This window comes from Poecilia mexicana, unplaced genomic scaffold, assembly GCF_051168715.1.
Source record: "Poecilia mexicana isolate PSO_F unplaced genomic scaffold, ASM5116871v1 scaffold_4, whole genome shotgun sequence".
NCBI lineage: Eukaryota > Metazoa > Chordata > Actinopteri > Cyprinodontiformes > Poeciliidae > Poecilia > Poecilia mexicana.
Genome location: NW_028263373.1, coordinates 12,759,535 through 12,785,301, shown reverse-complemented (window position 1 = coordinate 12,785,301; position 25,767 = coordinate 12,759,535). Strand labels below are relative to the sequence as shown.

At 41.0% G+C, this 25,767-nt stretch overlaps 1 protein-coding gene across 1 annotated transcript in view; it reads right to left on the bottom strand.

Moving 5' to 3' along the window:
• Window positions 1-788: 788 nt before the first annotated feature.
• LOC148159941 (uncharacterized) overlaps window positions 789-25,767 on the bottom strand; it is a 57,405-nt gene continuing 32,426 nt past the window's right edge. The window contains exons 4-5 of the mRNA XM_088005253.1: window positions 15,261-15,507; window positions 789-1,386 (exon numbers count right to left, since the gene is read on the bottom strand). Of these exons, the coding sequence (XP_087861379.1) occupies window positions 1,217-1,386; window positions 15,261-15,507 (417 nt within the window). The 3' untranslated portion in view covers window positions 789-1,216. The remainder of the gene's footprint in view (window positions 1,387-15,260; window positions 15,508-25,767) is intronic.

Below are 25,767 nucleotides of genomic sequence, written 5' to 3'. Positions count from 1 at the left end.
AGGAATGACGAAAGGTTTGCAACAGTCACAAGAATGAATGGATATAAACTCATGTCTCCATCTATTGATAGATGGTCAAAATGAGGAATGAATGAATGAACAAATCGACTGATGGATGAATAAATTTAATTGTCAGGCAACTGAACAGAGATTGAATGTCTAAATGCATTTTTTTTTTCATACTCTTTCCTCTTTTCTCACATTTATCCAAATCAGTCAGACTCAATACTTCTCTGTACTTTTCCAGACTGGCCAGAGCAAATTTCACTAAATCTATTTGAAAACACTTGCAGTAATAGGCAGATTTAGTTTGTGTCACTTGTTAATATTACTGTAAGGCTCCTGAAACGACCTCAGTTAAGTGCCTTTAATCTCAGCTCAGATTTACATGTTATGTTTCACAGAATACCTGACATCCATTACAAACATATCAACTCATTATGAGTCTCGCAAATGACAAACAGCGACGTAAAACTACTGACAGAATCCTTCACTGAACAAAGGCCAAGTCAGGCTGTTTATACTATCAAGGGAACGAAGGGAATCTCTGTGGGATTTCCCGCGTGCAAACAAGATAATCCCATCCTATTAGATTACATTAGCCTGGACTAGACCAGATTAAATAGGATGACAGAAAGCGAGAATCCAGGGATTGCGGAAGAGCAACAGATTACGGCCCCTCTTAACTGCAGCACATCAGCAGGCGCCGCTCACACGGGAATATGAGATGGGAAAATTAGATCAGCCTCATGTTGTGACAGCAGCTGCAGAAGAAGTGCATTCAGGTCTTTGCTTTTTTTTTTTTTTTTTGCATTAAAATGTATTTGAATGCAGGACTGTGCTGTTTTTGTTTTAGACCTATCCATTTTACCTCGCTGACAACCAAAACGCTGGGCTAATTATCCTGAAAAACACTCGGTGACGAAACGGGTTTAGAGTGAAATGGATGTTTCTCCTATTTCACTCAATGATATCTGTATAATTTCACCTTTACAGTTTGACATTTAGGAAGGTAATTAGCACATCAACCACAGTCACAAGCTATTTAAAAGGTGTCACTTTGATTTAGATGGTCTTTTTATTTCTCTTGGCTAAAGCACATTAATCCAATCTCGCCCGGCAGCACATTCTATTCCAGCATATCGGAAAGGCCTCTCGGGCAGAAGAAAGAAGCGTTGCAATTTAGCATGACCTCCATAACTTTGTGAAGCGCATGCTAAATAAGTTGACTTCCTTTCTTTTTGTGACCCAGATGTAAATAAATGAAGACGGCGTTAATTACCTTGATTGTTTTCGTTTGAAGTCTGAGTCCATTTAATGTGTTGATGGCTTTCTCTGCATCCTTTGGGTCAATGTAGTTGACGAAGCCGTAGCCAAGACTCTGCCCTAAAATTAAACAGAAAAATATGGAAAGCAAAGTTTTATTGTGACATTTTTTTTGTTGTTTCTCTGACATTGAATTTAAAATGGTTAGTTCAGTTCAATTTATGTTGGTAAATTGTCAACATTGAACACAGGAAACAACAACAAAAAAGTAGCAATAAACAAAGCCACAATTTACCAAAAAACATGAATAGGCTGAAGCCAAAGCCTTTACTTATCTACGCTGTTCATTAACTTAGCAGCTAATCGTCATAAAAGATATCTTCACACAAACATGCATGTATGAACATGTATAAATATGCATGCACATAATTTTTTTTTACAAACATGATTACACAATACAGATATGAATCTACGTAACAGTATAAGATTTTATCATTTTACATTTTAAGGCTCTTTTTAACCTACATAATTTCTGAACACCAAAAGGAAGACTTCTGTTCAGTGCTTTATACATTATTCCCAATATTTAAATGGTGCCTCATCATCTTGACTGAGACCTCTGTTATTGCTTCTTCATTTCCTGTGAACCAATAATCTGAAGAAGGAGCTAAGATTATTGCCTTTGCAAAAAATTATTTCGGCACATTTGTAATTTAAGTGACTGATTCTCAAAGGTAGAAACATTTAAACTCTTCGTATTGCACTCATGAGCTTCGGTTTTCCGTATGTGGCGACGCTATTTGTAAAACATAATGGCTCACTTTGACTTAAAATAACAACTTCAGCTGTGTGATGAAAGATTTACAGTATTTTGTTAACGTTATTGCAAAAAAGGAAGAAAAAAAAAAAAGCCAAATCCCACACCTCCTCTCCTCTAGAATAAGTGTGTTTTAAACTGCGGACTCCCTCTGAGAGCCAGGCAGGCCTGACATCTCTCAGTGTTTCCCCTGTGGATCAAGCCTTTCAACAGGCTTAGGACTTTTAAAAGTGGACGCCTCCAGCCATCAGAGGCTTTCCTCTGCCGATTTTCAGCAAACACCCTCCCGCCCCCATTCACTAATGCCACACACAAGCTCCAAGATTCCCAGGCAGTTCAAGCAGAGCAGCATGTGCATATTCACTGCTAATGGGAACAGACAGCGGTTAGTCAGAGACAAAGTGAATCACAAAACATGGAGCACGGCTCTTTCACAAAATAAATACTTTTGGGCTATGGATATCACAGCGCAGAACAGCTCAGTAGAGAGCAGGGGAAGAGCCAGAAGGGACTTGTAGTCCTAACATCAAACAGCTGATGATTTTTCTCTTCTCTTCTTCTTCTCCTCCTCTCCTCCCTCTTCTCTGCTGGATTAACGGTGGATTATCAGACACTCTATTGTTAATTAAAAACCTGCCATCCTGGAGAGACCACTGCTATTTATATCGAGCCGTTCTTCGTTCACTCTTCCTCTTGGACTCTCGGCTCACTTCAGGTGTTGAGTTTGGCAGTTTAAATATAAGTCTGAGAGAGCCGTCCTTTCAGCTTCAGGTTTTTATTAAAACATGCACACAGGAGCAAGGGAGAGGAAAGAAAAGGCACGCATAAAAATGGACGACTTGAGAATAACTGTTGAAAAGTCGTGGATTCATGTATGAATTTAGAATTCGCCATCAAACAGGATAAATGAATTTAGGATTGATTTGTTGGTGGTCTCTACCTTCTCTTTATCTGTTCAGTTTGTAATAAGAATCCAGATGAGAACTGCTGAGTCTTTTGTCCATCACTTCGCACATTCTTGGCCCTTTCTAAAGTTCTTTCTCCTGATTATAAACATCACAAAGTTGTGGACAGATGTTTACAAAAATCACTCTAATACACCAAAAATGCACCGGTGCAGATATTCTGGAGCTGCCCAGTCTGGGATGACTGTGGACAACACTGTTTTGTCTAAAAATATCCTCATTATGGTACTCGGTAGTGACATGTAAATGATACTGGCATATATGCTTTATTTATGCCTGTATGTTTTATGAATGGGAATAGTAGATGAGGATTTATTCCTTCCCCTGGAAGTTTAACACCCTGTAGAGCTGAAAAGACCAGGGTGGGGAGCTGGGCTGGCTGGCTTAAAGTAAAGACAGAGGGAAGCATCTGCCTAAAGCTTCAGACCAGCCTACATCTAACACTTCCTGCCCGTGGCTCACAGCAGGGGTCCACTGGCAGACAATCTGCATCCACATGAATGAGTGGGAGATGGTACAACAGTGGCAGATGTACACACATTCGTACATCTGCTAAAGAAGGTGCAGGGAACCATTTAAAATTGCACTTTTGACACTAAACCTTCTCCGGCTCTGTGACAACAGGGACATGGTTAAAATTGAAAGTACAATGGTCTCTGAGGACCAGAGTCGTCAGCGCAGCCTTTAAATGTTTCGTCTGTTTCAGCCCAGGAAACATTGTCATTATAAGCTGATTGCAACAAAATCTGATGCATTCTGACACCCATCTGTGAGAAATTCTTCATCAATTTGAGCTAATCTAGGTTGTCTATGTCTATATATCAGACCAGGCGGGCCAGGTTTTGTTCCCCATGTACATGAATATTCCTTGGATAGCCATTACAATGCTGCTGGTTCACTGTTGCCTCTTCCGTAGACTATTTTTGATGGACACTGACCACTGCAGACCAGAAGCACGGAACAAGAGCTGCAGTTAGTCAATTTTGAAGAAGAAGTAGCCTTCATTGTCCCCAAAGGTGGACATTCAGATGCAACAGTGGCACAAAGATGCGCAGATTCACACAAATGGATCAAAAGGTGTTGAGAATATACATTAAAAGAACTCAAAATTAACTATAATAATAATTCTACAAGAATATACCACTTTAAAAACTATTGTGGAGTTATTAGAAATAAAAACATGGGATGTGCAACTGAGAAGAATTACTCAAGCATGTGTATCAAACATTGAAAACTAAAAACTGTTTACAATATAGTATGTCAGTGCAGTACAGAAAAACAGATGTGCAGTAACAGCAGAAATGTTATTTAAAAGTGAGCGAAACGTTGCTGTGCTAAAGACAGCAGGGATGTAAATACATTGATTTGGTTGTAATGCTAATAGAGTAACAGCTGCTGGGAGGAAGGATCTACGATACTGCGATCCTTTGTGCATTTGTGATGCAGCAATCTGTCACAGACGGAGCTCTCCAGTTCAGCATCAGCTTCATGCATGAACTGAGAAACGGTGTCCATCAATGATGTTATTTTAGCCAGAGTCCTTCTGTCTCCCACTACATGCTAAATTCACTGTAGGAAACTTGCTGATCCAGTCTGTTTGGTGAAATTTCATTATTTGAAAATGGTATTACTGTAAAAGATAAGAACCACACCGATATTTTATAATTACAGAAATTATGGCTGCATCTGAGGCAGCGTGAAGCAGCTAATGAAACGCCTTGATATATAGCCTTTAATGGGATTTTAGCTAAAAGAAAACCATCCTCATGCGTATCAATTAGCTGAATAGATACATTAAGTTATATATTTTAATCATCAGCTGAATGGTAGAACTCGAATGAAGCCTTGCTCTTGAAAATGGCTTTTTAATGAGGTGAGATAGTGACTTGTTTTTGATTTGTTAGCCCTTTATGAGCATCATTTACAGCACTGGAGACGAACTCGCTTGGCAGCAAAAAAAACACAAACAAACTGCTTTTTATGGGGAAAAAGTTTTAGATGTAAATACGTAAATGCACCAATGGTACGGAGGTCCTCAAAACGGACCATGTGAAGTATATAATCCCCGAGCGTACGGCAGGTTGTTAATGATAGAGTGTGTGCAGTTCAGATACCGCAACAGAGCTGCAGTGCTTTATCACAGAGTGGCACATGTCCGCCTTCACTGAGAGACTAACCACGAGGGGCTGGAGGAGTAAAGAGGTGGGGGCTAAGCTCCACTCCTCTGGCAGACCTTTTGTGCAACTGGACGTAAATTGTAAAGGGAGGTGGGCATGTTTTTCAGTGGTAAAAATCACTGCTATTTCCAGTGAGAAGCTCTTTGGTGTGTTGGCGAGGAGTTATGACTAAGCCATTATTTGTTTCCTGAGGAGCAGCAGGATGCCCAATGTGCGAGATGAGAAAATGAGTGTACTTTGAGCTGGTGTCCTGCCTGCTGGCACCAATATGTAATTTCATTCCCCCCCCCCCCCAGTTCCCGTCTGTGTATACACACATTCATATACAGTAGGTAGGAGGGAGTAAATAAACACTAACGCAACTTTGGAAAAAATCCTATGTCTTTATACGACCGGCATAAGTAGATACACGCAGAGCTACGTGGGTATCCAATAAGTTTTATACAAATAACATTTTTATGACGCCGTGTACTGTAAGGTATACAATCTTATGCAAAATAAGAGAGATTCAAGCGCTTATTGGCTGTCTTTTTTTTTTTTTGCCTTTTGTTGTATTATGTGACTAAGAGCCATGAACTGCAGACATGAAAGCATCTCCATCTCATGCTATCATCAGGCAACACACTATACACCCTTTGATCTAAAGTGGGAGCTACCAAATGAAACACATGGCTGCGAGAACCTATTTTACAGTGTACCTCGCTGCACTCTATTGTTCCTAATAACGCTCCCTAAAATTGTGCAGCTATTAATCAAAAAAGTTCATTTGAACTGTAGACGCTGCAGTAAAAACAGGTATTGTATGGCGCTGCAGTTGCATGTAGGTGGGAGAGGCAATTTGCAGTGCCGTTGTGTTCGAATTGTATTTAAATTATTCATTTTGTGCTTTCATAAAAATAAGAAATGCAACACAGTCCCTGCATGAATCTGTAAAGATGTTTAAAAATATATAAATATGAAAAGATAAATAAAAAAATCCATTTGTGAGGCCGGGATCTTTACGGGCTATCTATTTCAGTTCCCCATTGATTCCCATGTGCTGAAAGCAGCTGAATTTCCTGTCACTCAGAGGTCAGAGAAAGACACGCAATTGAAAATGGCACAGAGGAGCTACAGTGTGCACAGATCAAGAGAGCTATGAGCAAATGATACAAAAGCATCTAATGAAGACCAGCAGCACTGTATCACTGTAACAGAATATCTAGCTGAATTGCTACAAAATTTTAGATTAGACAAAAAAAAGTTTTATCTGTCGCATTGCTTCCATCTCATGATTTCCCCTTAGCAGCTACAGCAACTCCAGGTAGAGCTATTTCTGATGCCATGAAGCTCTTCAAGATTTATAAAGGTACCCTGTCACCAACTTTATGTCAAGCCCCATCTCACTTGCCTCAAAGACTCTCAACCTCATGAGAAATGGGAAGAGGGACTAAACACAAAGAGAACAAAAGACTGCAGGGCCTCCAGTACAGTAAGAGCATCCATGTGGCATGTATTGAGCCCATTTAAATAACTAAATTCATAAACAGAACCGCATCCCCCGCACATGCATCTACTGTAGATCCCTCTCCCACTCACTCATTCAACACATCTTTTCCTCCTGGGTTGCCAAGGTAGCAGCCACTGTTGCAGTCAGGAGGCTCCCACTTTCAGTTCCCAAGGCCCTGCTTCCACCAACACAGACACACACTTGCCCACGTAGGAGCTCAGGGACAAACACGCACACACGCGCGCATGTAAGCCACCCCCTCACGGTGGCTCCCAGAGCCTCGGGGCCAGTGGATGGCCGCCTGCAGTGTGTGGGCTTGTTGTTTAGCAGTGTAGCTGAGAAAAAGGAGGAAGGCAAGCTCACACACCAGACAGAGGAGCCCCCCCTTCGAGTCGTGGATAACCCTGTTATGTCAGGACAGAGAATTATAACATCCTGAACCAGCCGGGGCCCCCTCTGAGTCCCTTTACCCAATTCAGCCAACACTCTGGCTTCTTCACCTGCTTGCATAAAGTAAATTTAAAAAGTGAAAGGTTGGAGGGTGGGGAACCAGCCTGGAGGCTCTCTCTGCCTTTAGGTCCGGGGCCAGCACAGGGGACAGTCGCAACCCCTGTGCTCCACGTAAAGGCCACTCAGAGTGAAATGAAAGGGGACAGAGGCTGTCTGACGTGAGGGTCACAAGAGAAATGGTGCAGCCAGGCAAGCTCAGGATGGCCGGTTCTGGGCATAAAGATAAAGCGGGGAAGGGAAACTGAAGGAGGGAGGGCGCTGAGAGGGGAGACAGGACATTCTCGGGACTCTGAAACTTTAATGTGTGCCTGCCTGCTTGTGCATGCACCTCTGAGCCTGTCAGCTCTCTTAATACCTGGCTTTGGAGATGTCAAATCCTTTTTTCATCTCTTTCCATGTCAGCTTTGTTCACACTGTCTTCAGCCTACAGCCTATTTTCAGGCTCAGATAAATGCAGCCTGTATGTGGGATATAAACACCAAACTAGATCTCACACAGCATGATTTCAGCAAGGATTAACAGCAGTTTGTAACAGTTTGTAGCTCCTGGGAAAAATATCAGCTGTTTAAGAGGTAATGTTGGGGGGGAAATAGCTCAGATTTTTAACTCTAAGCATGAACATGCTCGGCTTCGCTCGCGATCACGGCGTGAATATTAATTTTTGATGTACCAAAACAGAGCTGCGGATCAGTGAGAGAATAATGTAGTGAATGTTACCTCCACTGATATGTTGTTGTAGATCAAAACGAGATACGTTTCACTTCTAAAACGATTCCACAACAAAAACTAGTGAAGGTCAAACCTTCATATTCAGTTTAGGCAAAGCAAACTGCAGCGCCTCAGTTCTCATACCCACTGAACATTTTGTCATGTTACAACCGCAAACATTAATATTTCACAGATAAAAATCTTAAAAACATTCTGTACACGTGTCTTCAAGCACACTTGGTCAGGCTGCAATTACAGCTGCAAGTTTTCTATATTTTCACCAGTTTTACATATTCAGACACTCAAATTTCTGCAGTTACTATAAACAGCTATTTTCAAGTCTTGCCACAAAGTCTCAACTTTGGCCAATATAACTGACTGACTGACTGACTGACTGACTGACTGACTCACTCACAGATTTTCTTCCTCTATTCTATCAGTCCATCAACACTGACCAGTGTAATTGTCCCTGCTGAAGAATAGCATCGTAACATGATGCTGACCACATTTCCCAGTAAAGACGGTGTTTTCAGAAAACTACTACCAATGAACTACCCCAGTGGTAGTTTTCCCATAAACATGGCATTTTGCATGTTCACTTTTGTTTAACTGACCAGACCTTCTCCTCTTATGTATTTGCTATATACGGAAGATGAATCGAGTCAAACTTCAAATTGTTTCCAAATGCTTCGGTGTTCTTCTTTGTGCCCTTGCATAGAGACTGGATTTGTGGTGTGAATCTGTGATGGCTACAGATCGCTGCATGTTCCTCTGTTTCATTTCAGATTCTCCTTGGCTGGTCTTGTTTGGATGCCCCTCTCTCTTGGTAGCTTGCCACACTCTATCCATTTTTGGGGAATAACCTCATCATGCTTTAAACCTTTGAATAATTTTCTCCCTGACCCTTTGGGTGTGTTCACTGGACGTGAATCCAGTTCTCTAACAGACACATTTGACCTTCACTGACCAGCTGATTTTATGAACAGATTAAATTCCCACAGTTGGACAGAATTTTATTTTGGGGTACTAATGGTGGGTGCATATAAATACACGCCACACTTTTCAGACGCTTATGAATCTCTTTCCTTCTACTTCGCAATTATGTTCTTCGCTTTGGTCCAACACATACAATCACAATAACATTATAACATGGCAAATGTAAACAAAAAAAAAAAAACAGTGACTAGAACAGTAAGAACAGTATGTGTTAGAAGCAGTTTGCGCCCACATTAAATGAATAAAGGTTTTACCTGCCTTCATGTAAGGATGTATCCAGAGAAGCTTTCATGAAAAAGTGAAGCTGCTGTCTGTCAGAGGTGCTCCAGCTTGAACTACTCCACATCTGACATCACTCTCCATCTATTTTTCATAGCCAACATCTGCTTGGCTTGCTACATTGTCACTATAATTTGCATCAGTTCCCCAGAATCCCTGTATAAAACCAACACATGGAAGGTGACTAGCGTGCACAAAAGGACTTCAAACACCGGGCTTTTAGATGATTTCCTTACAGGGTTTGATGTAGAAATAAGAATTACTTCAACTGCACAAACAGAATAAATGCAGGCTTTGATGCAGAAGCTTTGTAAGTGCCATTACCTGAGGAACATAAGGGTGACATGAGCAGGCAGAAAAAGGCCATCACTATTGTAATTTTGTCGGGCTCACGGCTCCGGTAATAATCAACAAGATGCTGGAATGCAAAAAACGGCTGGCCATAAAACTATAAGCCCCCCTTACCCAAACTGCTACTGCCCCATCGAAGCAGTCAATCCTCGCCTCAGCGTAAAGTAAAAAAAAAAAGAAAAAAAAGTTATTTTCTTCTCCACATCATTATGAAAACAAATGTGTTCTTTTCTTCTGCAGAAATGCAGCTGATGCAGGAAAATTATCCCGTGAAATGACTTGCTGACAAGGATCAGTCAATTCAATTTCTGTGTGCACTGGCATATGTAGATGTTTGGCAGTGCTGATTCAGTACAAGGTCCACATGAATCTCTCTCAACTGCTGAAAAAGGTTTTTAACTTGTGTCTAAATGAGGTATCACTTGGATTTAGCTCTGAGTGGTTATTTATCCGTCATCATTTATTTGATTTACTTTTCCTACGATTTAAAGACAGATGGAGGGGAATGCAAATGCAAAGTGCTGTAAGGGGGAATATTTTAGCTCGCAGATTCCAAAAGCTGTTGCTGCTGTGATAAAAGTAAATTTACAAGTCGAGGTAGGAAAACTTTGGAAATTCACAGCGCTGTGTATTTATATTCAGATTTATGAAGTTTCGGACTAGTTGCAAAATCAAGACATTTTCCTATCTGAGCTGTAGATTGCTGCAGCTCCTCCTGAGTCAGTGTAGTTGGACAGTCATGTCTTGGTATGTTTGCAGTTGTGCCATACAGACTCCAACATCTTAAAAAAGTGAAAATGTTCAAGGGGCTCGAATTCATTTTCAAGGCACCACTGCGTCCTCTTCACAAGTACGGAGGCAGACAAGGCATGAACAGGTGGAAACCCAGGGCCTGTGTGCAGGTGTGTGTTTTTGTGTGGATTTGCAGTAAGCTTGCTTTAAATAAAAGATTAACCCGCATGTCCCTGGCGTTTTATGAGAGCACCAGGCAGAAGCAGTTGCGTAAGCAGGCATGAAGGTAGGTGAGCAGGCAGCCGTGCAGGGAACAAGAAAGACACCCAGGGGTGGCTCTTCTGCTGGCTGAAGTCAGCCAGGGTGACAGACAAAGCTGAAGTGTCTACGCCTGCCAGCACTTGCCTGAGCCTCACGCCATCCTGGCGTCATTGGATTTGACAAGAGCAAGTCCACAGGAAGCAGCGAGGATGCTGAGGACCTGTCTGTCTCGGATACCTCTGAGAAGTTCAAGTGCCAACACCTTGTCAGCAGGTTAGTCAGGCCTCAAACACAGCTGGAAAAACTGAGGTGCAGAGAAACACATGCCAATTATTGTTTGCTCAAAGTGCGCCTGATCCCGTTTTAAATACTAAAGCTGATACAAAAGTAGAGCGGCTCTTACTAATAGTTAGAAAATTTGCATCAAAGTGCTTTTGTGAATATTTTTGTGAATTTTTCTAAGAACTAAAGAGCAGCTCTGTACTTTTCACTCAGAATAACGGAATATGAAAGGAGACGGGTGTTGAAATTCCCACCAGTATGAATAATTTGGAGCTACTGAAATCCCTAACCCTAAAGATTCAACATAGCAAGACAAATACTCTCCTCTTTAAATCTTGACACACTCAGAAATTTTAAAAGAAAGACTCTAAATGTCGATCTTCCTCACATTCATTTGCACATTTTAATGATAGATGAGGAAAGGCTTCTAATGTACGCTTCAGCCTGGAAAAAAAAGAAAAAAAAGAGATCTCTTTAGACTTACCACCCTCCCTCTCCCAAACCTGGCTTAGTCTGTTAATGATTTGGATGACTGTTAGAGAGCATGAAGCCTCTTGGCGTTCCCTGCTGGAAGGAATCAGTGCTTTGTTAGCCTAAACGTTTGCACGGGAAAATTGCACCCATGGGAGAGCAAAACAGGCATACACCGCAGGGGGAAACAGAGGGAGGGCAGGATTTATTTATAACACTTTTTGCGTCGATGCTAAGTCATCACATAGTCCTTGTAGTGCAGAGCAGAGATGCACCATAAACAGCTAAGAAGTGAGCGAACAAAGATCCTCATTCCTCTCAGTCCCCATTTAGGAGCAGAGCAAATTTACAGCGACGCTCGACGTTTCTCAAACTCTCTCCAAGTATCTTACGCTCGCTCGGTTCCTCGCTGCGCCTGCTTGGCAAATCACACTTGAAGCGAGGGAAGGGGAGGGGGGGGGGAGAAAAGAACCAGGTGGAGAGAGAACGTGGTGATAGGGATGATGATAGCATGTGGTATCCCGGGGTTATTTTTGCACACAACATCCACCATTATCCTGACGTATCTGACTCTCAGGCTCCATTTTGTGACCCATTACGGCATAAGAGGAAGATGGTCTTAAAGAGGAGCCGTGGAGCTGCAGAAATATGCTTCAAAGAGCGAGAGCCCAGGAGGAGGCAGCAGTGTTCGGCCTGCAGCAATCCCCGGTTTAACAGTCAACCTGTCATTTCTGTTGGACTTTTAGTTAAGAGGAAATCAAATTTAATGATTTAGCTCACACAAGTATCTATGCATGGGGTGTGTGTGTGTGTGTGTTTTTTTTCTTATCCCTACTATGAGTGCCTGCTTGCCATCCCATGGCTTGGTGATCTTGCCTGCCTGCCTGGTACTCTTTAATGAGATTATCAGGAGTAGAGTGTCAGTAAGTAGGATCTAAAATGAAAGCCATTATGGAGCATTATCAGGGAGCTGCGCCACCCTCCCTCCCCCACACCCACCAAAGATCCATCTGCCGCATGGCCACCCACACAGCCACTACGCCCAGATTACAGCCGTGATTAGCACCGCAAAGTGCTGCTTAATTTAAACACCTCTGGAGAACATGTGGCACTTTGCTGCACGGCTGAGTCGCCATGCTTCAACACGCTGAGGACAAGGACGCCGTGCGCATCGCTTAAAACGAATCTTCTCTAACGCCTGAACTGTGAGGCTCGCGCACGAGCCCAATCAGGCCGTGTGATGTTTGATTTCTTGAGTAACAGGATTTTTTATGTTAACACGCACCTCAAATGCGGTTTCTTACTTACCTTTTCCTCAACCGATGCGATCGGTGATGAGGTTTTTGTTAAAAAAAAAAAAAGCATCACTCTCCGACCAAGTAACCGTAATAATACTTCTGTTTTAGTACAAATTAATACCGTCTGAAAGGTAATAACTTCAGGAAAATGTCTTTGACTTAAAAAAAAAAAAGAATAGGATTCAGTCCAGTGAATACTTTAGACTAAAAGTGCAACTCTTCAGCCTCAGATGGACTTTAACCAACAAAACCACCGTCTGGTTAACTTTCCTTCTTTCATTTCACCAAAGGTCTTTGTCCATATATAGCTCTGTTCAAAATCACCAACCAGATCAATCGTGACCGTTGGTAGAAATTAGGTTTTTACGTGGCCAGTAACATGGTGGTAAGCGGAGGAACATAAAGCTGCAAGCTGCTGTTTCTGGACAGCTGAAGCATTATTAAATACTAATTATTATGCAAAATAGTGGCAGTCATAATGGAAAACAATGAGGTCATTCATCCTGTGAAAGAAACATGTAATGAGAATGAGAAGTTGTCTAATAACTGGCCTGTGTAAGGCAGAAAATGTTGTACATGATGGTTATAGTGCGGTTCTCTGTAAATCTCTCCTTGTTTATCAGGGAGTAGATATAACATTCTGCTGCTGGTGGAAAGAACTTGAGATGTTTAAAAAGTGTTGTTTCCTCTAAATCACGGCTGAAAACATGTTTGCTTACAAAAGCTTTTGATCAAACAAACTGACTAATGAACTGTTTGGTTCATTAGTCAGATGTGGTTCTTTGACGCTTATGCTTTTCTTATGATTTTCTTTCCGTCTTCCCTTTGATGTCCTGTAAAGCTCTTTGAATTTCCTTCTGTATAAATGATGTTATAGAAATAGGCCTGCCTTGTACGTTATCCCTTACTCCAGACATTGATCAGATACAACATGCCATCAGTAAAAATATGAATGGAGAGAGAAAAACAAAAACAGCAGTGCAGAAAGTGATAGGTTAGATCAGAAAAAAATGGGGAAACGAAGGAAAACTATCCTTCTAATGAATTACAGGATGTGCATTATCAGCTCCAAGATGACTGACGAATGTCTACAGGGAGTACTGTAGCAATTAGAAAATACATATGTGAAGACAAGCTTTTGATAAAAAAGCATCTGCGAAGCTGCGTTGCTTAAAAAAATGAGTGGTGGCAGAGAACACACTGACTGCAAGAAAAATGATGCAACTTTTTATGGATCGATGAAAGAGAGGTTATTTCTGTGGTCGAGGACCTACAGACAGCTTATCAGATGACGCACAAAAACTGAATTCAAGCCCGAGCGCATCGTTATGCATGGTGGCTCCGGCATTATGACACTGGATATTTATTGGAACCTTGGGACCTGGTCTGTTTGTTCCAGCGATTCATATCATGGATCACTTTGAAACCATCAAAATGTTATTGCTTTACTGTTGCCTGATGCTAAAGAGGAAGCGTTTGTTAAATGGGTGTTTAAACAGCCTGATTTTCTGGCTTTAGTTGAAAAGGAAATCTGCAGGTTGGCATAAAAATGATGTTTCTATGGCAAAATCAAGACTTTTCGAGGAATCATTGAATGTCGTCTAGTCCGTTTGGGTTGGAGTTCCTTCTCTCTGGTGCAAGTTGGTCAAATCCTTACAACAAAGCTGCGATTTTACAACTACATGTATGATTTGCAGCCAGGCTTACATTTCCTTTACAAATTCAAATGTTTACTTCACAACCAAAAATGCTTCGACACTAAAACTTTCTCTTTAGTTTTTGTACAGTGATAATAAACCTCTCAGTGGCTTGATTTGGCATGGATGTTCAAAATGTATTTGAGTGAAGGCAATAAAAAAAGTTTATAAGTGTTATTAGTTAATTTTTAACCTGCTGTAATTATTTCGAGTGCAGCTATAAGTTAAATCAATTCATATCTTGGTTATATATGTTTACTGCACATAAAATGCAGAGATCAAGCACATCAAAAAGCACAAAATAGTACTTCAACAGTACAAACATGTTGTTCAAAAGTAACTTTAAAACTGACTTGTCCCATTGTTTATGCTGAGAAACTAATATATTGCAATCTATCGCAGCAGATGTTTGTTTTTTTTACTCTGCTAAGGCTCCACTTGTGACAATAGCTGGCAACAAACATGAATAAAGTAAATGCATCCAATGCTAACTACCGCAAATACTTGCAGTTACAATAGTAATTTCCTCTTCACTTCAAGATTTCTTACCATCTGAGCAGATGTATTTTTACTGGATCTTCATGTATTCTGAATGAGCTTAACTAAATAAATGACCCTCTTTCTATCGCCAGAAGGTTATATTATGAAAAGAAGGACAATGCATTCACACAGACAACCTTTAATATGGCAAAATAGTCATGTACCAAACTCAGCGTTAATAATAACTTGTTTTCTTCTTAATGTGTAACTAAACGTCTACCTACAGTGGCATAATTTGTCTTATACTTCAGTTTAAGCATGTCTGTGAATTAGTCGTATCAAACATATAGTTTTTTTATGTTTTAAAGACTTAGTTGAAAAATTCCAAAATTGCCTGGTGATTTTCTATTACTTATAAATCTAAAAGCATAAAACAAGCAATCCTCCATCATGTGTGACGCAGCCAGGACTCCTTTCATACCTGTGATCTTATCGCGAACTAGCTTGCAGGACTCGATTTCGCCGATGCTACCGAACAGGCTGCGGAACTCCTCCTGGGTCATGTTCTGGGGCAGGTAGTTCACTATGAGGTTCGTCTTGCTGTCGTCGTTTGTCGGACCGGTCTGCATGGGCGAGGGGCAGCCGCGGCTGTTGGTGGTCGGGCCGTTGGCTGTGTTGCCTCCGCCGCTGGGGCCGTTTGTCACCGGAGCCTCCATGTTACTGATGATCTTTGAGAAAACGCAGGAGGAGAAAAGGGACGATGAAAAGAGGTTCACGAGAGAGGAAGGACTGAGCAGAAGGAGGAGACGGAAAAAGATGGCATTCGACAGGATGAGAATGACAAAAATGTTATCCTGAGAATCTTTTTTCTTGCAAATAAGTTTACTTAATTTGAAGACAAAAGCAAAGACTGTAAATCAAGAGAAAAAACATATTTTCTCTACATTATTTCCCTCTAATTTCCATAAAAATAGAAAGTTGATAAAATGTGAACTTTTGATCCAGGAAGTTTTTAACAAATTTGTACCAGAAGCATTTGATCCTCCTTGAGTTAACTGCCAACCAATAAATGCCACATATTCTACATTAAAAAGATGTTGAATAATTTTAAAGTCAAATTTATTCAACTCTTCAAATTCCTCAACATTATTACACAATCCATCGCTCTTTTGTTTAATTGTTAAATCTCAACCTTGGAGAACTTGCTGTCTAACTAAGGATTACCATCTTCTTTAATGCTGTTATTCTGCCTCCATATTTGAACAGAGTCCAACCATTTTCTCAAACATAAATCAATGAAAGATGATTATTTCCTTGGTGCAGAATGTGGCTCTGAACCATAACAGTTCCACCACCGTGGCTCACAATTGACATGCGATCCTTTTTCTGAGGCTGCCTTAATGTGTCTAGTGCATTACTTCAACAACATGCAGTGTTTCCTATTGGCACACATTAACTTCTACCAGCTACAGCTGCAGAGTTACTTGCAGAATAAATCCTGGGAATGTTTCCATCTCCTGGTCTTGGCCTCAAGTTGCCTCCTAAGAGGCGATTTTATTTAGACTGGAAAGATTCTTTCATTGGTACTTTTTTCTAAAGCTTTCAGAGAGCTCCGTAAATCTTGGCATGGCCACACCTCGCACTTCAAACGCAAAAAAAGGAACACCAGGTGCTAGTTAGAGGTTTAAATAAGACAGGTTTCATCTGTTACCACATACGGAGGCTGTGATCACCGGCAAATAGTCTGCATCAGAAGCTTTCTGAAAGTTAAAAAGAAAAAGGTCTAGGATCGGTTAAATTTGTGTGTGTTAAACTTTTTTTTTATTACTATTAAAATGGAAATTACAACAAACTATTAGATTAAGCTGACCTTTATTTGAGAATGTCATCTTTAGTAAGAAGGCAGAATTAAAGAGGATCAAAAAAAAAAACTATATCCATATATATGCATATATTTTAACATTATAGATTCTCATACTGTCATGCCATAGCAATGAAACATCCTAACTCATTTAAATATTTCCTTTATAACTATGAAACTTAATTAATTCCTGATGTTAATGAAGAAATTAATATAATTCCTTAACGTTGCAAAGTCTTCAGGAATGACTATTATCAAATTGTTAAAAAGTTTCATCGTTTGCATAAATACAGTAACAAACACATAAATCACCACAGACACACAAAGTACGTTTAACATCTCTAAACACTCATAAATACAACAGACACAAAAAAAAGTTAAACAAGTAATCCATCATAATCTGTTTGCAGTTCATTGATCTCTACTGAGGCCTGCAGGTAAGGACAGTATCAGAGGGATGATGCTGCTGCTGTGACAGAGGGAGGTTTGCATATTTATATAGGAGTTTTTTTGCAGAGCATCTCAGGATCAAAGTGTTCACAGAGTGACTGTGAGGTCGCTGCGAGTGTGAGAAAACGCAGGCAGAAGTGCAAAGAAATGAGAGCCGGGGAGAGGTGATTTCCACCTTGGTTTTCCGCCAAAACAGTCCGACTTTTGATTATTTCAACGTTACGAGGAACTCCGCAAACGGTTAGATTAAACGTGTCCACGTGATCAAATGAAACATCTGTTGTGTACATTAGGGAGAGAGTGTGCATAAGATAGTAAATAGCCTGTTTTGCCACTCAAGCAAAAAAAAAGAAAAAAAAAAAAACGGAAGAGGAACAGAGACTATTTTTACCACAGATCTTAAATCCTCCGTTTCCCGTCTCTGATGGACTGCATTGATGGTGATTCTGCATGAAGAGTCACGATAACTAAAAGGTGTACTCGAGTCCTGTCACACAACAGCAAAAGCTCTTTCTGACCTAACATTATGACACAAAGAGCTGATGATGCCAACGCCCTTTAATCTGATTACATCAAATTTGTAAGTCATCGCTCAGATCTTTTATTTCCTCTTGCTCAACTATTCAGCTTTCGGTCTATTTTTAACTATCCTTAAGTATGAGCAGATAGGCTGCACTTGGAAGCTGGCTGGTTTTAGCAAAGGAGAAACGACAAGTCCTGCTTCTCTATTTCTGGATTATCAAAAGGCGGGGCTGGTGTTCTAATAATATAGCTCAAAGCACAATTTAAAAATTTCTTTCTGACTCCAGAAATAGTTTCCAGGGAAAAAAAAAAAAAAAAAAAAAAGAGACCAAATTACACACTTACTTTGTGCTCATTTCTTGGCTTTAATTACCTTTTATCTATATGGGATACAATAAATTAAACAACGGATTTTATTATTTAACAGAAAAATGTTTATACACATTTTTATTTTATATTTTTTCTAACACACTTTTTTTTTTAGCAATGGTGTTCTTCATTGAATGTCTCCTGGACAACTGTCAAGTAATCTGTCTTTCCTATGATACCGCAGGTCATAACCTTAAAAATTAGTCCTAAAAAGTTCACACAAATGCAGTAAACTTGTCGTCTAGTTTAACTCTATCAGACTCAGATGATCTCTCCCAAATAACTACGTCAGCAATGTTACTCGATAGATTACCTGGGGCTAAAACATCCATATCCTTTCCCTGATTTCTGGAACGGCCTTTAAAGCGAGGCTGTTTTTTGTTTTTTTTTTCCTAACACCCTTCTGTTCCTCCACAGAAAACCCGCCAGCCTTCTGCTTCCTGTTCCCAGCACACAAACGCACGCGCAGGTTTGCATCCATGCATCCGCAGTGAGTGGAAGAGCACGCACTCAAAAGGCAGCGCACACATAACGGAGAGAGAACAATGGCTCGGGCCCACAGCAGAAAACAGACAGGGAGATGTCTAAAAGCTCTTAAGATGAGAGCTGCATGCAAATTGTTCTTTTGACAGTATCCTTCCCAGCTCACTCACCGCTCTGCCACAACAGAGACACCAAGACAGGCTGAGAAAGACGAGGGGAGAATGGCGTCTACTGTAGCCATAACAGAGTTGATTGGAGAGGGCCTTATTAAATCTGTTTACATTCCCCGCTGAGCACCATTCTGTCAGAGAGACTTTCAACTCCATGGGACATATTCCGAGGAGTTTTTACACCAAAATGGCTGCCTCTAATTAACAGGGACCTGCCGAGTCTCAGCAGCCAATTATATTGCTCTCCTCATCCCTGCCCACCAGCGTTGGTGCTGCTCAGCGGTCCACTTCATGTTGGTTGTGAACGCTCCAGCTGTCCTGGCTCTCCCACTGTGGAGCCTTGGTGCTGGGGACACAATTCATAGCATCCACGTCTTGCTGACTGCGCACAAACGCGGCGGCTTAGCCTCAGGAGTTATATTTCAAGCCCTGCGTGGGACGTACAGCATTGGTCTTTTTTAAAAAGTAACACGCCCACTGAAATCCTACATTGAAACTTGATATAAAATATATGTATACATATACACATATACTGCTGCTCATCTTCAGAGAAATAAAACACGGCTAGAACTATGAAGCCCTTAGGTTTATGGTGATCAAGACATTTTATCCTTTTATAACCTCAAACTTCACTGTATTTTATCCTTTTATGTTGCAGATCATCTGTAAAATGGACGAAAAAGGACACGTGGATAAAGTGTGCATTCTATTCACTAGGAATACATTGTTAAGCTGCCTTTTGGTGCAATTACAGCTCCCTGTCTCATGGTGTATGACTGTATCAGCTTTGAACATCTAGAAACTATGATTTCTGCCCATTTTCAATGGAAAACGTCTCAAACTCAGTCAGATGGAACAGGGAGAATCTGTGAATATAGTTTTTCAAGTCTTGACACAGATTCTCAATTTGAGTTATGCCAGAATGTTGACAGAGTAATTCTACGGCATCAGTATGGTTTAATCTAAACACTTTCATTAAAGCTCTGGCTGTACTTTTAAATTAATTGTCCACCGGAGCTATGGATCTCTGCAGCTCCTCCAGGGTTACCGTTGGAGCTCTTGGCTGCTTCTCCGATTAATGCACTTCTTGCTCAGCCTGTCAGATTAGGTGAACAGCCATGTCTTGGTAGATTTGTAGTTGTCCTGTACATTTTTATTTCTGGATGATGGACTGAATTTGAAAAGCAACCTAACATGGAGCAACAAAGTAGCTCTATTATTATTATTATTATTTTTTTGCTGTTGTAATTTTTGAAAACCACGTGTAATTTTGCTTCCACATCATAATTATGCACATCATCTGCCACTTAAAGCCCCTCGAAATGGGTCAAAGTTTATTGCTGCAATGTGAAAATAAGTTGAGAAGCACAGTAGGCATTAACACAAAGCAAAGCAGTGAAAAAGTATTGGAGAAAAGTGCATCAGAGTAATACTGAGAGGTTTCAAAAGAACTTGAGTGCTTAAAAATAAGAACAAAAAGCAAAGAAAAGCGAAGTAAAAACTTGAGGAAGTCTGAGTGTCTTACAGGAAGGAGATGTCCCTCTGAAACATCACAGGAGACATGTGTGAATCAATTTAACCGCTAGAGCATGAATATGTAGAAAGAAATTTAAATTTAAGCTAAGTGGCTGAGCATCTACTGAACTCCCTCAAATAACTACAAATGCTAAAAACGTCAGCAGCGGCAGCAGCTTCCTCAGCCACACGTTCTCCCTGCTGCCTGCGCTATAAAAGCCCCCATCCGTCAATCTCTCCTCTAGTTCCAACTGTCTCAGTCAGCAGCATCACCAAACCAGTGTGCAGTTATGTACACAGAGAAATATCAGATCATATCACTTCATGAGTGTGTAAAATGGCTGGGCCATCCATTTGGCAGAAGTAGTCTCCTTACCATCTTTGGCTGTGTCAGCAATCCCTTCTCTGCCCAGCCCTGGAGCTGTGGGAGCTCTGCTTGACGCCACTGTGTCTCTGTCGACCCCTATGGAGCGGAGCACAGGGAGGGAGGGACGCACAGCCCGCCGTCAACATCATACACTCACTTTGCAACGTTAGGGTTATGGTGGGATTTGGGGGAAGGGAGAAGGTGGGGTGATTAGGGTGTTGGCAATGTGGCATCGTTGTGTAAAAAAAAACAACCCACTCTTGCACCTTTAAAGTCAAACTAAAACAAAGGCAGCTCAGGAGTGTGTTTCACAGGCGTGAAAATGGAGGTAAACACTGGGAATTGTAAGGCGTAATTTCTGTAAATGCTCAGAATTTCCGCAGCCCAAAGAATAACAAACGTGTCAATTGAAGCTCGTGGATTGGCGTTGTGGCTGCAGTGACCTTGGCAGAGTTTATAATGAGGGCTTCCCTCTTGCTCTCTGAAGGTAAACAAGCCTCTGGTTGAAGAGACAGAGCCGCCACAAATGAGCAGGAGCTCCGCTCACTGACTCTCCAGAGCGAGGGGGAGCTTAAACGCCCGCAGCTACCTATGGATGCTACAAGAGCCAATTTAGCAAGAGAAGAGGAAGAAAGAAGGTATGACCTCTGCCTTCATTTACTCCCTCAGAGAGACGAGGAGCGGGAGTGAGGGATCAGTTGGGAGGATGAATAAAAAGGCAAGGGTTGAGTAATGGGGAAGACACTTCCAATTGTTCAAAGGAAGGGAGAGGCAGAGGTGGGAGAGAGGAGACGGAGTCTGTACATGTTCTGTTGTCAATGTGTCTTGTAAACTAAGGCAGGAATGCATAATGGAAGTCTAAATGAGAATGAACTGTCAGTTAGAGAGGAGGGAAAAGGAGAGGAAGGGGCGGAGAGGTCAAGGTAGAAAGGAAGACATGACATCTCCGAGCTAACAGGTGGAGGTAAATATTGAGATATTTTTGGCATCGTCACAAAGACAAATCGTTGGAGCCACCTCTTGTTTTCAGTGTGGTGAAGTTCAAAGGATTACTTTTGGAAGTGGGGTCGGGAAGAGCGTCAACTTTATTGGGACAAATTGGTTATGAAGATTTAAGTTAGTGGAGATTGACATTTTTCTTTGGAAAATGCCAAATATTTGTGAATAAATTAACATATTCACAAATGTCCTCCCAGAGTTAAAGTTGTGAAAGGACGATTCATTTAAGAGCTTTTCAACCTTTAATGTGACCTATAATAAAATTGAAAAAAATGGCACAAAATAAGGTTCTGCCTCTGGTTAAGTCACTCTTAGCTTGATGTAAGCTTTTGGTCACTGTCCAGTTTAAAAATGTAGTTGGTTTTCATCCTCTGGATTACAACCGAGGTTTCCTACCTGGTTTTGATTATTATGTAATAACAATTTTCTTCAGCATGAAAGAAAAGCTGAAAATTATTTTGAGCTACAATAAATAATGGCAGATAGGAACTGAAGATTTTATTTTATTTTTTTGCTTTGCTCAGATTATGGATCACATTAAAGGTGAAAAAAATCAGATTTATCTTGATCGTCTTCTGTTTAGATCAGAGGTATGTAGGATTTATGTGAGAGTGGAGTGTAAACAATGACGAGGATCGTTAAATCCCAAGAGCCTAACATGAATTTGAAGCCAAATAAATACAATTATAGCACAACTGACCAACATCCTTTAAATCAAATGGAAATGCAGGGCACCAAAGGGAAAGGGATGTCTATGAAGTATTCATATCAAAGAGATTTGTCCCATCCTTTACATGTAAACTTGAAAAGCTACCCTGAAAAAAGGAAATGTTAGGCAGAGGTGAAACATCAAACACAATTTTTACCCACTCTGCAAAGCCGTCACTTTACATACTAAGTGAATGGCGTGCTGCAGCAAGCAGACAATGCAGGGGTTTGGCTGTATGTCGAAATGCAGTGATAAAAATGTAGGAAGCAGCAAGCAGATGCATATGAATCTCATTTCCAACATCTAACGTGGCAAAGGGGCACAGAATGTCGGGGAACATGAAGCTGACGTCCTTCGAGGGAGAGTTTGTGACGCCGCATCTCGTTCCTCAACTCCTTTTTTTTGACGCTCGGTGCTCAACCATTTGATTAAAACAAAACAGTCACAGGTGACACTCGCACACAAACACCCACACACAGTTTAACCTTGCTTTCACATCCTCGCTATCCTTGTGTTTATCTCACAACAGCACACGTGCGGCGCCGCTTCAGATGGAATCTGCAGTGCAATTACACAAGCCAACCACCGAGATGAAAAACCCGCTCATGGATACATTTTCAATTATTCAGGGAATACATTTCAGTCGGCTCTCAGATGCTGGAAAAAAGTTATTATATAATCAATACACTCTATAAGATCATTAATATTTGATGCCACAAAAGTGCTTCCCGTCTCCTTGGGCTTCCGGCCAGTGGGATCTGGGCACCGGCGTCAAAATAGGACAAGCTTTCTCCGCCTACAGCGGAGAAACATTTGCTTTCCTCTAATATTTGAAAAACTGCCTCACTTAGTCACCTGGAGCGCATTTGGACTAAAATTTAACATGATCACGATTGAGAGAAAGTCTGCCTTCCTTCCTTCCAGCGCGGTCAGTGTTGTCACTACTCGTCTGCTTTAAGTCAATAAAACTACCATTTTATTATTGCTGGCCTGGTGCAAGCTTACCTCCCCCCCTTTTCTCCTACAGAGCTAAGACAATCAATTTACCCTGACTTGGCCAGGGTAGATGGAGGCAGGAGAGACTGCAGAGCAGACGCTGGGATGCAGGATGACTTCACAGATAGACGCACTGCCTGGCAGCTACAATATGGAGCCAGTATTCAACTAATCTGAGTTGATAGACTTTGTCTCCCAATCTTGCCCGAGGTTTTATTTGTGTGTTTTCATCAGTTTTTAATTAAACCTTGATCCTACATTTATTGCAGGTGCAGCGATAGCAGAAAGCACGCTTCCCCTTCTCTCTCTCTCTCTGTCTGCGCCCCAAAGCCGATACCCGCTCTCCTTCAGAGAAAGTGACTCTGAATTGGAGTTCCTATCAAACCGACTGAGACACAAAGAGATTAATACGACTTTACTATCTCAGTTCCTCGGCCAGTCGAGTTGCGTGTAATGCTCTCTGCGCTATTGATTTTTATATTTCTCTCTCCTCTTCCTCTCTCTTCCTTGGCCGTCTCTCCCTCTCGCCATCGCTCCACCTCCACCAGCCTCTTCCGAGCCTCTGAAATGTCCTGCGGGTCAGACAGATGCTGGGCCGGATCAATCAGGAAAAGTAATCTGGGACGCCTCATGCACGCAAGCAGACACGCACACATCACAGGTACTGACACAAACACACGCTCTTCCTGTGATGCTCTCTGGCCTGCCTGCCTCCACTCCCATCGATCTGCATCTACTTTACCAAATGGATTCTTCTCCTCTTCTATCCTCCTCCACCTCTGTTCTCCCTGTGTGACTCAGAATAATAAATGTTCCAGACTGCGCAAGATGTGTATGTAAGCAATTTTTCATTTAACTTTGGCTTGACTTTTTTTCCCCCCCTCTCCTTCTCCCTCCTCCCTTCTATTTCTTTTTTCCTTTTTGTGATGTTTCAGTCGTTTATCGGGATCGATCCAGTTTTCTCAAACACCGCCTTGCAGTTCTCGGTAATAGTTGCATGCTTGTGTGAGGTCAAATGTCATGATAGACTGAGCCCTAAATTACATCAGGCATCCTAAACAGAATCTAAATTTACCGAGGTACTACAGATGTTGACATATTTATTGTGCTTTCTTGAACTAAAGTTCCAGAGTTCTCAACGTGCCATGTTCATTTTAAAATATCGACTACAAAAACGTGAATTTATGCCAGATATTTCTGCAGAGGATGGTCTGTGATTATGAAACCTCAAAAAATAGGAAAGGAAAGAAGGAAGGAAGAAAAAAAGAAAGGAAGGAAAGTTAATCAAGCAAGGAAAAAAGGACACGTGGAATGGAGGAACAAAATCTTAAGGAAGGTAGATAAGTAAGGGTAGGCACTGAGTGCTTGAAATTTTGCCCACTTTCCATTCTGCACTTTAACTTTTAATACGCAAGTTTTGCTACCCACTTTAACAAGACATAGATTAGCTTCAAAGCAATATTTTATTACTTTCTAAAGAGGCTCCTCGCTTATTTTGGTTTCATCAGGGGACATTATCTGTCAGTTTTTTAAAGAATCAGCTGCTTCTATCATGAATCACAATCTAAAACAATAGAAGCGTGCCGTTAAATAAAATCCTCGTAAAATAAGTAATTATTTAATAAATTTACCGTTGAGTGGGAACTCACTTTTTGACAGATACAAAATCGAATGAGGAAGCAATGGGGAGTCCGAATTGGCAAAGGGGTGAACTTACCCATAAGTATTATCGGCAGGCTCACACCAGCGTCAGTGTGAGAAACATGCACAGCTCAACCCCTTACAGATGTCAGTTTGATACTTATAGATTGTAATTTTGTTCTTTTCTGCTTCTATTTAAAACCTGCAAACTAATAATTTCCTACTTGTGCACCATTTTTCCAGTTATGGAAATTGCCATTTATTTAGCCTCTGATGCCTATTTGACATCAGTTGACTTACAAAATGTGATACAGATCATGACTCCTGATCAAACGTAAGTGATTGAAAGTCACCTTTTTGCTGGTAGTTTTAATTTACGGGAGTGTGGTAAGCATTTTTTTTTTCTACACTACACTGTAGGAAAAAAATGTACAGGAGGTATTAATATATCCCTCCTGCATATTAATTCTGCAGGAGGTATGGATAAGAAACATCCTGCAGTACACGGCATCATTCCCTGAAAAGTCAAGTATGAAACGACTGAAACGTCTAGGGCAAAATGAGCGGCATGCATTTTTTCTTTTTACAGAATTCAAGATGGATAACCATTAGCAGTTCTGTAGTAAATACATTTAACTCCTTTTATTATTTTTTCTTGGAACCAAGACAATAACTAAAGGTGGTTGAAGTAAATACTGACAAATTTTAATGGCTGCTGCAAGTTTTCCACCCATGCTGAGAACTAAAAAACATACTCTCTCGTGGGCAGTCAAATCAAAGAGCATCCGATGCTTTAAGCACAATGACCAGTCGTTCTGTATGTATATTGTTAAGAGCCACATTATGTCTGTCGCGCACACACACACACACACATTAAAGCCTCCACTGCTCAGCCAAACTGTAGGC